Source organism: Mesoplodon densirostris, chromosome 18 (genome assembly GCF_025265405.1).
Source record: "Mesoplodon densirostris isolate mMesDen1 chromosome 18, mMesDen1 primary haplotype, whole genome shotgun sequence".
Lineage (NCBI taxonomy): Eukaryota > Metazoa > Chordata > Mammalia > Artiodactyla > Ziphiidae > Mesoplodon > Mesoplodon densirostris.
The window spans coordinates 44,470,285-44,484,037 of NC_082678.1; the positions used below are offsets into that span (position 1 = coordinate 44,470,285).

The window sequence follows — 13,753 nt, forward strand, 5'->3', positions numbered from 1 at the left end:
GGGGGGCGGGCGTGGGCGGGGGACTTAGTCTCTCTCCATCTCTTGACTGGTCTTTCCTCTGGATTTTCTTCACTCTCCAGCAAGAAGGTGACGATATGCCACCAGCAACTGCAGCAGCGCAACAAAAACAGGAAATCTTTGACCTCAAATTGTCAACAACAAGAACCAGAAATTGGTTCCCACGGGACTGGCTTGGATCACGTGGCCATTGCTGAATCAAACACGGAGGCCAGGGGGATGGATGCTTTAATCAATGAGACCTGGGGCTTCCCCGGTGGCGCAGTGGTTGAGAGTCCGCCTGCCAATGCAGCGGACATGGGTTCGTGCCCCGGTCCGGGAGGATCCCACACGCCGTGGAGCGGCTAGGCCCGTGAGCCATGGCCGCTGGGCCTGCGCCTCCGGAGCCTGTGCTCCACAGCGGGAGAGGCCACAGCAGTGAGAGGCCCGTGTACCGCAAAAAAAAAAAAAAAAAAAAAAAAAAGGGAGACCTCAGTGGTGGTCTCAACAGGAAGATGGTTCAATAAACAGACATTAACAAGAAGAAACAAAAGGATAATGAACCTCCACCACCATCTTTAGTTTCTTTCCAGGAGGAACTCTCCCTATGGGACTAATAGGGCACCATACACTGGCTTAGTGTGTCCTCAGTTACAAATTGTTTCTCACGCTCACCTTGACCCTTTTTCTTTTTTTTTTTTGGCCACCCCACGCGGCCTGCAGGATCTTAGTTCCCCAACCAGGGATCGAACCCAGGCCGCAGGCAGTGAGGGTGCTGAGTCCTAATCACTGGACCGCCAGGGAACTCCCTAACCCATTTAATCCTCACCACCTGCCCACGAGCCAAGGGCATACCTTGGCTGTATACCCTCTGTAGAGATGAGGCAACTGAGACAGAGACATTAAGGGACTTGGCTAAGTCACAAAGCAGGAAAGGAGTAGACCTAGGTTCTGTGGAGAGGTGCGTGCAGAAAAAGAGGAAGAACACGAGTAGCCCAGGCAACATCTCTGTGTGTCAAGCTCCCCCACCTCCTCCACCACATCCTCCCCTTTGCCCGCGTCTCTGCTGCAGCCCCGTGTCTCCTGCCTCCGTCCCTTATCATCAGCTACTGCCAGCTTCACCACACCTCCTCCTCGACCTTTGCTCGGGGCTTGTTTTTCCCTCTGGACCGGGGAACCTCCGGCTCACTTTCACTTGCTGCCTGTCCTTTCCAAGAGCCTCAGCATGTGCACAGGAAAGTGCGCCCGCTTCGTGGGGCTCTCCCTCATCCCCCTCTCCCTGGTCTGCATTGTGGCCAACACCCTCCTGCTAGTGCCCTATGGTCAGACCACCTGGATCAAGGACCACCTCAGCTTGCAAGTCTGGCTCATGGCTGGCTTCATCGGCGGGGGCCTGATGGTGAGAGGGCTGACCAGGGCACACGGGCCAGGGGGCTGGGCGCCACTCTCCGGGGTCCTGAACAGGAGGGAGAGGGAGTGAGGGAAAAGGATGGCTGCCCGGGAAGGGACGGTGGTGGCTTGGTGGGGACCAGGAGCCCGCCCAGGCTGCCCCCAAACACTGAGCACTCTGTAGGGGAGGTTCTCAGCCCCAGGGTCCTGAGCTGAATGTCTGAGGGGGATGAGAAGGAAGGAGTCTTACTGCTCAAAACTCTTCCCTCCTGGGTAGGGAGTATGTCCTACCAGCCCCTCGCCATGCCCCCTGCTGAGCAGATGCTGGGAACACCTCATTACAGGGGTTGAGGCAGAAGGAACAGCTGTTTCCATGGGAGGTTATCAGGTTAAGATAATAATGGGCTTCCTGCGGGTGTGGTTTACAGTGACAGTATCTGGGGCCAGGGAGTGATGTCGCAGATCAGTCTTTCTACCTATCAGCTCAGTGTCACCTCCCCCACTTCCATGTCCCTTCACTCTCCACCCAGGTTTCTGGATGCCCAGTGTGCTGGGCAGTAAGGATAAACTCAGAACCCGGGTCAGTATGGTGGAGAAGGGGTCCCCGTGGCTTCCTGGAGACTAGGATCTGTCAGGAGAAGTTGGGGAAGGGGAGACGCAGACCTCCTGGACTTCCTAACCCCCATTCGCCACCCCCCTCCCCATTCAGGGAACTTTTTTGTTGTTTTGTTTGTTTGTGCACCGCGTGGCATGCGGGTTCTTGGTTCCCCCACAAGGGATTGAAACCGTGCCCACTGTCTTAACCACTGGACTGCCAGGGAAGTCCCTAGGGGAACTTTCTGGAAGGTCAAGCGAATTTAACATCTTTGTGGCATGAAGATAAAAGATCTACCCTGCACGCACGGTTCCCCACTTCTCAGGATGGCTGACTGATGAAATTCTCCGGGGGATGCCTCACCTTTGTCTCTTTCACTGGCCACAGGTCTGTTAGCTAATGGGGACACCTCTTCTCCTTTACCCAACAATCCCCTTACCCATCCAGGTCTTTCCTCCTACTCCCCCTCCCCCTCCCCCATGGATTTATGGCTGTTGGACTCCAGGCCATATCTCTGACCTCAACCCTCTCTGAGACGTCACACTCCTACCAGCCCCACCCTCCCCACCGCTGTCACATCACACCCCTCCTCCAGCCCAAACCACCACCACCTCCCCACGATCTTACTTGCCTGCTTCTGGGGAGACCCCCAAGGATGCCCCCCCAACATGCTCATTCCCAGCTGCCCTCCGGCCTCCATGCTCTCAGCCACCCTGGAGAAGGTTCTCAAGTGTATTCACAGTGAATGCTATGCCACAGGGACACAGGCGAGGGCCCTGCACTCCCTGAAGCCGGTGTTTCTGCTGGAGAGACACACAGTATCAAGGAAGCAAAAATGTACACCCCACAGGAGGAAGGGCTGCCTGTTTCATTGGCTGCTGTGTGCCAGGCGCCTAGGCCTGGATTAACAGGCACTGGATTAATAGTGAATGAACAAAGTAAACAGACGAGCGAGATGATCTCAGATAAAAGTAGGGACCATCAAGAAAACAAAGCAGGATGCTGTGTAAAGAGCTCCTGAGGCAAGGTGGGGGGCCACATTTTATAGCATTTTCAAGGAAGGCCTTGGTGAGGTGACTTCTGAACTGAGACCCAAAAGACAAAAAGAAGGAATTAGCATGGCAGACAGGTGAGTACAAAGTGTAAGGCAGGAAGAGGCCTGCACATCTCAGGGCTGGAGAGGCCGCCAGTGCAGCTGAGGTTTGAGAAAGTGAAATCGGAGGAGGGCAGAGGCCAGAGCACCTACACCCTTGAAAGGCACAGTGAGGAATTTGAATTTTATTATAAGTGCACAGAAAACTATTGAGGGACTTTTTACCTTTTTAAAAAGTCATAGAGACAAATGCCCAGATCCTTAATATACAGCTCAGTGAATTTTTATAAAGGGAACACACCCATGTTCTGGGGACTCAGATCAAGATGTGGGTCATTACAAGAACCCCAGACATGCCTCCCACCAGGCCCTACCCCACACCAACAAGGGCCCCACTATCCTGACTTCTATCCCAGAGGTTAGTTTTGTCTGTTTAGCACTTTATATAAATGGAATCATACAGAATGGACACTTTTGTTCTGGCTTCTTGAGGTCAACATTATGTTTGTAAGTTTCACCCATATTGTTACACAGTGCTGTAGTTTATTATTTCTAATGTTTACACAATTATTTCCATTGTGTAAGTATTACTACAATTTATTTAAACATTCTACTGTTGATGGACATTTGGATAGTTCCCAACTTGGGTTTATTCTAAATAATGCTCTATAAACATTCCTGTAAATGTCTTTAGGTGAATGTACGTTTGCATTTCTGTTGGATAGATACCTAGGAGTAAAACTGCTGATTCTTAAGGTATGCAAATGTTCAGTGCTAACAGATATTACCAAAGAGTTGTCTGAAGTACTTATGCCAATTGTATTCCCACCAGCAGAGGATGAGAGTTCTAGTTGCTCCATATCCCGCTGGATATGGCTGGCTGCTGGGTGGTGAGTAAACAATAGGAGATCAGCACTGGATACAGAAAGAACAGACTGAGGTCACTACAGTTGTCCAGGGGAGATGATAGTGGCTTAGATGAGACCAGTGGCCATGGAGATGGAGAAAATTAAACAGACTCGAGCTATAAACTCAGTGCTTCCTCCTGCCTTTTCAATTACTCTTCTCTTTTCAATGAGACGAGATAGCAGAGAGCAAGACAGACGAGTTCAGACAACAAAAGGAAACACTGTGGCTAGAAAAGTAAAAATCAGGGGCTTCCCTGGTGGTCCCGTGGCTAAGACTCTGTGCTCCCAATGCAGGGGGCCCAGGTTCCATCCCTGGACGGGGAACTAAGATCCCACATGCTGCAACTCAAGATCCTGCGTGCTGCAACTAAGATCTGGTGCAGCCAAATAAATAAGTAAATTTTTTAAAAAAAATCACAAATAGGGCTTCCCTGGTGGCGCAGTGGTTAAGAATCCGCCTGCCAATGCAGGGGACACAATGCAGGGTTCGATCCCTGGTCCAGGAAGATCCCACATGCTGCAGAACAACTAAGCCCTGTACGCCACAACTACTGAGCCTGTGCTCTAGAGCCCGTGAGCCACAACTACTGAGCCCGCGTGCTGCAACTACTGAAGCCCACGTGCCTAGAGCCCGTGCTCCTCAACAAGAAAAGCCACCGCAGTAAGAAGCCTGCGCACCTCAACAAAGAGTAACCCCCACTCGTGGCAACTAGAGAAACCCTGTGCGCAGGAACAAAGACCCAACACAGCCAAAAATAAATAAATAAATTTATGAAGAAAACCACACAAACAGAGAGGTTGTTTGAAATTGGTAAATCCAAATTCCAGGTGTCTTTGGATCCAGGAGCTTCTGAGTAAGTGATGTAAACAGAAAGGCTAAGCAAGGGGGCCAGCATTAGCCCTAGACCTGCCATGAGACATGGAAGAGGGAAGAGTGTCTGGTGGAAAGTTCATTCAACTCTGCAGGTGTTTCTGTAAGGTCGCCGTGGATGATATAATGGAACTAAAACTCTCAGCCCCTCCTTTGGAGAAGATCAAAATGCCGCCCTGTTGGTGTGTGCCAGACAAGGAAGACAGGGAGGCACAGATCCAGACAGCTGTGGAATTCCAGAGATGGGAAGACAGGCAAAGAACCTGGTCTGGTGCAACAAAGTTAAGGCTGGAGCCAAAAGTGAGATGCCTCGAACACCTTCCTGGAGTTCAGTCTTTTTGTTTTTGTTTTTGTTTTTGCGGTATGCGGGCCTCTCACTGTTGTGGCCTCTCCCGTTGCGGAGCACAGGCTCCGGACGCGCAGGCTCAGCAGCCATGGCTCACGGGCCCAGCCGCTCCGCGGCATGTGGGATCCTCCCGGACCAGGGCATGAACCCGTGTCCCCTGCATCGGCAGGCGGACTCTCAACCACTGTGCCACCAGGAAAGCCCCTGGAGTTCAGTCTTGATGGGCTACTCTTTGAGGAGACCCTAAAGGATTGGATCAGGGAAAAGACCAGTTGAAAGCTAAGTTTAATCTGGCGGTAGCAATGTAGAATGGAATGTAAGTTGGCACACGGTAAGAGATACAAAAATCTAGTAGGGAGGCTGACCACATCCTTCTCATGGGAGGTGATCGGGGATTGACCATGGGGAAGAAAAATGGACTGACAGATTCAAGAGCCATTGAAGGAAAAGTCCCAAAGACTTGAAGTCTGGCTAGGTGTGAAGGACTCAAGTTTTTAGGCCGGGGTGACCTGCAGGATATTTCCACTGATGGAGACAAGAAAGTCAAAGGGAGATGAATTAGGGGGAGGAAATTGTGAGATTAGTATGAGGCTGGATGAACTTAAGCTAAAACCAAGACATTCAAACGAACATACCCTTCAGGCAGTTAGATTTGAATTTGGAGGCATCAATTTAGGAGACAACAATTGTTAGAGGGAGCAGCTGATGCCCTGGAAGGGGATGGGCTCTCTGAGGAGGGCCACGGGAGAAAGAAAGACAAAGAGGACCAAGCTGTATCTTGGGGATTCCTACCCTTCCTGTCAGAGTCTTACATGCTCCTCCACCCTCCACCATAATCCCAGTTCGCCAGGCATTCCAACACCACTATTCCTTCCTGCTGCTGAGGGACCCTATAGTTATTGACCATTTACTCTGAGCAAGTCTTGACATCAAGGCAACCTGTTATTTCATTAAATCCTGAGAACAGCCCATTTTACAGAGGACAAAACTGAGACCCAGAGAGATGAATCAATTCACGGAGTGTGAAGTGAGCACAAGGTTGGCATTAAACCCAGGCCTCCTGACTCCCATTCAGTTGGGCACCTACTATATGCTGAGATTTATGGGGGATATAATGATATCACGCCCTATCCTCCTGGAGGCTACAATCTGGACAGAGATAAGTAGGCACATAAATATAGATAAATTTAAAGCAGAGCCCCACAGTGCTCCAGGAGAAGTAGAGATAAGGTCTCCCTATAGTCCAAATGGCTGAAGGCATCACAGGAAGCTTACCTCGTCACAATACAGGGTAAGCACTGATCCAAGTTGGGGACCTGGGTGACTCGCTATCACATCGACTCTGATCCCACAGGTACTGTGTCCAGGAATTTCCGCCGTCCGAGCAGGGGGCAAAGGCTGTTGTGGTGCAGGCTGCTGTGGGAATCGCTGCAGGGTAAGATGCAAGTTAAGACGGCACTCAGCATAGGTCTTTGAATCTGTCTTCGAAGAATCACACCTAAACCCCTCCACAGAATTCCCAGCTTCAGGAGCTCCTCTGCAGAGTCCTAGGCTCCATCTTACCGCTCCCTCGCACCAGCAAATCTTAGGCTTCAGTGGGCCTGACCAGAGGGAACTACAATCCCCATGAACCTCCACGGCCACTGGCTCTTAGAATTATCCGAACTCCAAGCCCTGGAGTTTGACGGGAAATGTATTTTTAACGAGACTGGCTAGAGCTCAGTAACAAAGGGCGGGGGGAGCTAGGCGCGCTTTGCCCACGAGTGGGGCGGGGACGGCCCAACTCACCTCTCCTCGCACTCTGTATCCAGATGCTGCGATCGGTCTTCTGCTCGGCGTTCGGGATGCTTGGTGCCATCTACTGCCTCTCGGTATCAGGAGCCGGGCTCCGAAATGGACCACAATGCTTAATCAACGGCTCCTGGGCATACCACTTCCAACAGACCGCGTAAGACTCAGCCTGTATTCGCGCCCCCGCCCCCATTCTCTGCTACTGCCCACCTGCCTTTCCCACGTGGACCGAGAAACCTAGGTGGGACTCGGCTTCGAGACAGCTTCCTCCACGTGGGCCGAACGAGTCCTTCGCATATACCCCTCGGCGCCTGCGCGGGGCGGGGAGCCCCCGAGGTGGGGCGCGCTCCGCGTGACCTCCTTCTCTCACGTGACCCTGCCCCGCCCGCAGAGGCTCCTACCTGCTCAACCGCACTCAGTGGAGCTCGTGCGTGGAGCCGCCTGGTGTAGTCTACTGGAACGTGACGCTCTTCTCGCTGCTGGTGGCCGCCTCGTGCCTGGAGATTTTGCTGTGTGGGGTGCAGCTGGTGAACGCGTCCATTGGTGTCTTCTGCGGCGATTGTCGGAAGAAGGAGGTGGGACTGTGTGGGATGGAGCTGTCGAGGAAATCTATTTGCTCCCTGACTAAGTCCTCACTTTTTTTCCGCAGGGCGCCCCTCACTGAGGCTCCACGGACCTGGTCCGTCGCTCCTGGACACCCGCCTGCCCCCCCGCGCCCTGGAATAAACTATTTAGAGCTCTCTTCCGCGTCTCAGATTGTGCCCTTTACAAGGAGTGTCCGAAGGTCTCCATATACACCGTGGCTTGGGGCTCTCGTGTTTGGGACCCTTGCACCCCGCTTGTTATTTCCTTAATAAATAGTTATTGAACTATTAGTGCACTGGAAATACTGTGTAAACAAGACAGGCAAGTTCTGTGCTCTTAAAGAATTTAACATTCCAGGGGTAGAATATGGGCAATTTTAAAAAGAGGCAATAAATTATTTTAATTGGTGATAAGCACTTTTTAAAAACACGGAGGTAGTGGGATAGATACTGACTGATGGATGGACTTTTTTAATAAGATAAAGTCCAAGAAAGAGAAATTGGAGCTGAGATCTGGTGGATGGGCTAACCATCTGGACAGTTGGGGGATTCCAGGCAGAGAGGGCAGCAAGGACGAAGACCCTCAATGGGACTCAGTATACAGAAAAGCCACTGTTTGAGTTTTGGCGCAGGGGGGAAGGAAAACTATGGAAACGACATCTTAGCCTCCTAAGTTCTAGAAAATGAAACCTTAAGACGATATAGCATTGTCACCTCCTAATTTGGTAGAAGTTTCTTGATCTGGGGTCACTGGTGGTTCAGAAAGGAAACAACCTGGTCTCTTAATGGGGACGAGGTGTCTGCAGAGGCTCACAGAAAGGCAGGGACTTCCTTAACTTGTACGCAAAATTGTGTTTAAGTGTGTCTTTTCTGAACTATGGGTCAGTAACTTACAGTAGCTTGCCGTGGACTCCTGAGACCAAATCCTAATTGGGCCTGGCCCGATGCTAGGTTAGGAGGAAGATGGGGCTACGCAGTTTCCCACCCCTAAAACAAGCGACACCAAAGCCAAGACAGAGAAGCTTTAATAGCGGAGGTGGGACTAGGCTTGGGCTGGGAGAGGGCGGCGATGGTGTCAACTGCGGCAGCAGAAAAAGCGCGCGTCGTTAACAGCGGTGTCATCGAGGAGGCCTCTAGGCTGCTCGATCTTGGTCTGCAAGCCGCACACTCCTTTAGGGCAAGGCTCACTCCAGTTTCCAAAGTCTCCCCAGGATAGACCGGGCCCCTGCAGCTCCGTGCTGTCGGAGCAGCGGAAGCTCACGTTGTTCGCAGCCGTGTTGTCCCAGGGGGTCACGGGGGCCTCCACGCGAAGCGAGAAAGCCACCAGGAAGCCGCCGCCGGGACACCACAGCGGCTCACTCCACGCGCCCCACCTGCGAGGGAAGCAGAGACGCGCGGTCTCCGCGGGCGCCCCCACCCACCTCCAGCCGGACCCAGGCCTCGGGGCTTCCCAGTCAGGTGCTCCAGTCACCTGACCTCCACTGTGGTGGGGAGCTGGCAGTCTCCCACCCGCTTCCCAGGTCTAAACCTCCCCACAGCGCTGGAGGAACCTGCCTGTCGGTAGGGGATGCGTGTAATGGAGAGTAAGGGGCATACCCCGACCCTAGGGGATCCTCGGCCCTTGCCCCTCACCTTCCAGACTGGGACTCCACCACATGCGTGTTGAGCTCCGCATTCCCGCGCGCGCAGTGCAGCCGGATTCCGTTCAGAGCCGTGTCGTCGCCAGGAATGCCTTGGGGGGGCTCCACCTGGGCGGCGGAGGACGAGTCAGAAGACTGCCATCCTCTGCTTGGGGTCCCCACCGAGACCTAGGCCTGAGCCCCTACCTTGAGCGAGAACCCGCTGGCGAAGAATCCGTCAGGACACATCTCTGGCCAGGCCCAGTCGCCCCAGGGCCCCCCGTTGGTTACCTCGATGACCAATGTGTAGCCGCTTGACGCATCTGCTCTTGCACGCCCGAAGCACGTCGCCCACAGCAGCAGAAGCAGCTTGGCTCCCGCGCCCCGCTCCATCCCGCAGCCTCTGTGAGCCCAGGCCCTTTGTGCAGGTGTATACCACCTTTGCCCTAAGAGGGCTCCGATTGCGGAAGGGCCACCTGGATTAAGTGACACTCAAAACTAATCCGTTCCGGAAGCCTACAAACTTGTTTCTCAGCTCAGGGAGACTGACGCTCCCAGCGCCAGAGGGGGAGGGGCAGCAAGAACCCACGGGTTTAAATAACCACCAACCTACCGAATGTTTACAGACTATAGGCCACGAATCGTGGTTAGCGTTTTGCTGGCATGTTTTATTTAATCCACACAATTTTAGGAGGTGAGAATTACGATTCCTATTCTGCCAGTGAGGGAACTAGGGCTGCGAAATTGCAAGCGACTTGCCTAAGGTCACAGTCAGCAAGCCAGGGAACATTCCAGCACTACGAAATGGGGAACCCACGGCTAGGGATGGAAGTGATGGTTCCAGAATCCCACTGGACAGGGACCCCAGGGACCTCCAGGATGTGAGGGAGCATCGGAGTGAGACAGAGTAAGAATCCATGAACTGTGGGAGCTGGGAAGCATCTTGTGAGTGATTGGGGCCCCGACTCCTTGAGAATATGGGACATCCCTTCCCCTCAAAAGAAAATGTACACAGAGACAGGAACAGTTTTAAAAAGTTTATGGAGGGAACTGAGAACAGGAGAGCGATTTCTTTCATTGCTTCCTGTAGCCTTTCCCTCAATGTTTTTCCCCCTGTGACCACCAGGGGGACTCCTAATTTAAAAAAAAAAATTTGTTGTGGGGAGTACCACCCCTGATTTGCCTGCCCTGCATACACATTCCTTTGTCTATTCAATATTACTTATTTAAAAATAATGTGTTTTGGCCCAGGCAATATTCTAAATGCTAAATAGAGCAGCCACCAAGAAAAGGCCCCTGTCTTCATCAGAGCTCACATTCCAGTGGGGGAGACAGATGATAAATTCTCCAATGGACCCTGAGCTCTGTGAAGGCACATTTGTCTTCATGGGGCCTAGTACAGGGCCTGGCATGTGGAGGTAGTTAATAAAGGTTGGTTTGATGAATGATTGAGGAATCAATTTGGAGATTAAAAAATGTAAACTACAAAAATGTAAAAGGTGACAGCCTAAACTATATAATTGAGACCTCAGACATCCAGATTAAGATAAGGTCCCCTGGGCTTCCCTCATGGTGCAGTGGTTGAGAATCCACCTGCCAATGCAGGGGACATGGGTTCGAGCCCTGGTCCGGGAAGATCCCACATGCCGCGGAGCAACTAAGCCTGTGTGCCACAACTACTGAGCCTGAACTCTAGAGCCCGCGAGCCACAATTACTGAGCCCTCGTGCCACAACTACTGTAGCCTGCGCGCCTAGAGCCCGTGCTCCACAACAAGAGAAGCCACCACAATGAGAAGCCCGCGTGCCACAACGAAGAGTAGCACTGGCTCACTGCAACTAGAGAAAGCCCGCGTGCAGCAATGAAGACCCAACGCAGCCAAAAAATAAATAAATTAATAAAATAAAAATAATAATAAGATAAGGTCCCTTGGGGACAGGATAGAGAATTTAGAAGTGGGTGTTCTCTGAATCCCAGGTGCCCCATGCTTGAACTTAAAAGGCAAGATTTATGGGCTTCCCTGGTGGCGCAGTGGTTGAGAGTCCGCCTGCCGATGCAGGGTACATGGGTTCATGCCCCAGTCTGGGAAGATCCCACATGCCGTGGCTTGGCTAGGCTCGTGAGCCATGGCCGCTGGGCCTGTGCATCCAGAGCCTGTGCCCTGCAACGGGAGAGGCCACAACAGTGAGAGGCCCGTGTACCACAAAAAAATAAATAAATAAATAAAAGGTAAGATTTATGGAGCAATTGTAGTAAGCTTTTCCATTTACAGTGTTTGCACATACAATATCATTTAATCCTCACATGAAGCCTGCAAAAGAACATATTATTATCCTCAATGTACAGTGGAAGGAACTCAGGCCCAGAGTCAACTTAGGGTCCACCATTGCTCAGTGGGGGAACTGGTTCTGACCTCAGCCTCTCCTCACAATATCCAGGCTTCCTCTTACTACAACCTGGCCTTACAGGAAAGGGAAATGTACTGACGTGTCACTGCTACTGAATCCCCCAAATCCTCTTCATCCAGTCCTTCTCTCCTCAGATGCTGCCCTCTGGGGCAAAGGGCACAGGAGAGGGGGACTTAGTAGATTAATTATTAACCCTTTGCGCCTCAGGCACTGCGGCTTCTCTCCCCTCCTGGAGGCGAAGGCACAAGGCCTGGCGAGGGGCTGGTGAGGGGGCGGTGGTCCCTGCAGCAGCCATGCGGGTCGCACTGCCTCAGCCGGTCGCACTGCCTCAGCCGGTCCCTCGGCGCTGGTTGCGCAGTGCGATTCCTCTTGCTGTCTTCACACTACTGCTTGTTTATCTCTGGGATCGGAGCCTCCGTGAGTACCCCTTCCCTCACCTGCTCTGGGAGGAACCGGGGAATCCAGGCCCTTGAGACCTAAGGTTTCTCCTCAAGCCCTCGCTGCTCTCTTTCACTTCCCTCAGGTGCCCTCTCAGGCTGCAGCTCTGGGGCCCAGTCCTGCATTGCCAGGGAACCGCCTCCTTTCCAGGTATGCTCCCGGAAGGGCTGGGACTGGGAACTCCAGGTAGGACCCTGAGCAGGGGGAAGTGGACCAGGCTGAGGATCTGATGAAGGGCAGGCCCTCCTCCTCCTCTCCCTTCTCCCGTCAGAAGCTGAGAATACAGCAAGAGGGACACCATCTAGATCTTAGGAATAATTTCTTCAGAACCCAACTGGGCTGTTTGGCGAACCCAGCAAGCTAGGGATTCTGCTCCCACTCCTTTCCCCTCCTATCTCACCCCCAGGTCCCGCAACAGTCGGGACCCTTGGAGGCCCCGGAATGGGAAGAGCCTCAGTGTCTGGGCCCTCAGGGGATGCTGGGCCGCATGATGAGGCCGTTCCGCGCCAGTCTGAACTCGGAAAGGGATGTGGAGTTGTCGCAGTACCTAGCAGGATGGAGGGAGCTAGTCCGGTGAGTGGTCCCCCCCGATCCAGTCCCCGCCTCTTTGTGGCTCCATCGCCCTCTCTCATACCTTCCTACCCTTCCCACCATCACACACACAGGTTCCTAACTCCCCTCGGCTCCATCTTCGCGTTTGCCACAAGTGAGGCCTCCGCCAAAGTGACAGCCCTCGAGGCTCTGGTGCGCGGCCCAGAGGCCGCGCACTACAAGTCGCTGGCGACCATGGTGGCGTGGGAGCGGCCCGGGATCGCCCCACGACTCTCGGCCGAGTCCCCGGGCTCACTGACGATGCTCTTACTGCACCGTGCGCTACGCTGGTCCCAGCTCTGCCTCCACCGGGTGGCGACCGGGATGCTCGGAGGCCCGGACGCTGGCGCTCAGTGCAGCGACGCCTACGGCACGGCCCTGGCTCCGCACCACCCCTGGATCGTCCGTCAGGCCGCCCACCTCGCATTCCTCGCCTTCCCGGGTCGCGGCCGCTTGCTCGAGCTGGCGTGTCCGGGTTCCAAAGAGGCGGAGGCGCGGAACGCGCTGGTCCGGGCCGCGGGCACCCTAGAGGACGTCTACAACCGTACTCAGGGATTGCTGGCCGACGGCGGCCTGCTCGAGCTGGCCTGACGCCTACCGGCCGGAGGAACTAAGCGCCCTGGGGAGGGGTCGGTGCAGCTCCAGGTTGAGCCCTTGGCCCCGCCTCCCGGTGCCGGGGGCGTGGTCGCATATACTCCGCTTCCTTGGTGACGTCACCACCCCTGGAGGCTCACCTCGTTAGGGGTGCGTTTTTTAGACCCTGCCTCTATCCGCAATCTCCGGGAGAAGGGAGGAGCTGTGGGGAATAAAAAGTATTCTTTGGGACTTCCCTGGTGGCAGTGGTTGAGGATCCGCCTGCCAATGCAGGGGACCCGGGTTTGAGCCCTGGTCCGGGAAGATCTCACATGCAGCGGAGCAACTAAGCCCGCGAGCCACAACTACTGAGCCTGTGCTCTAGAGCAGCGAACCACGACTGCTGAGCCCACAGGCCTAGAGCCCTTGCTCGGCCACAAGGGAAGCCACCGCAGTGAGAAGCCTGCACAGCAAGGAAGAGTAGCCCCTGCTCGCCGCAAGTAGAGGAAAGCCCGTGCACAGCAATGAAGACCCAATGCAGCCTAAAATAA

General features: G+C 53.7%; 3 protein-coding genes across 4 annotated transcripts; 2 read left to right on the top strand and 1 right to left on the bottom strand.

The window, feature by feature from the left end:
• The first annotated feature begins 1,222 nt into the window (after positions 1-1,222).
• On the top strand, positions 1,223-7,654 carry TM4SF5 (transmembrane 4 L six family member 5). The gene is made up of 5 exons (XM_060082794.1): positions 1,223-1,396; positions 6,554-6,634; positions 7,011-7,147; positions 7,382-7,565; positions 7,640-7,654. Exons 1-5 carry the CDS (start codon positions 1,223-1,225, stop codon positions 7,652-7,654), a joined length of 591 nt encoding a protein of 196 aa, XP_059938777.1.
• Positions 7,655-8,649: 995 nt separating this feature from the next.
• Positions 8,650-9,586, bottom strand: VMO1 (vitelline membrane outer layer 1 homolog). Of its 2 annotated transcripts, none has more exons than XM_060082189.1 (3): positions 9,401-9,586; positions 9,207-9,322; positions 8,650-8,947 (listed from the first exon to the last, which is right to left on the bottom strand). In XM_060082189.1, the coding sequence occupies exons 1-3, from the start codon at positions 9,584-9,586 to the stop codon at positions 8,650-8,652; spliced, it is 600 nt and encodes a 199-aa protein (XP_059938172.1). The 2 variants fall into 2 exon arrangements, with proteins under 2 accessions (XP_059938172.1, XP_059938173.1); XM_060082190.1 differs by having other exon boundaries at positions 8,930-8,947; positions 9,227-9,322.
• A 2,307-nt stretch (positions 9,587-11,893) lies between these two features.
• Positions 11,894-13,220, top strand: GLTPD2 (glycolipid transfer protein domain containing 2). The gene is made up of 4 exons (XM_060082795.1): positions 11,894-12,017; positions 12,124-12,188; positions 12,445-12,611; positions 12,704-13,220. The coding sequence occupies exons 1-4, from the start codon at positions 11,894-11,896 to the stop codon at positions 13,218-13,220; spliced, it is 873 nt and encodes a 290-aa protein (XP_059938778.1).
• The last annotated feature ends 533 nt before the right edge of the window (positions 13,221-13,753 follow it).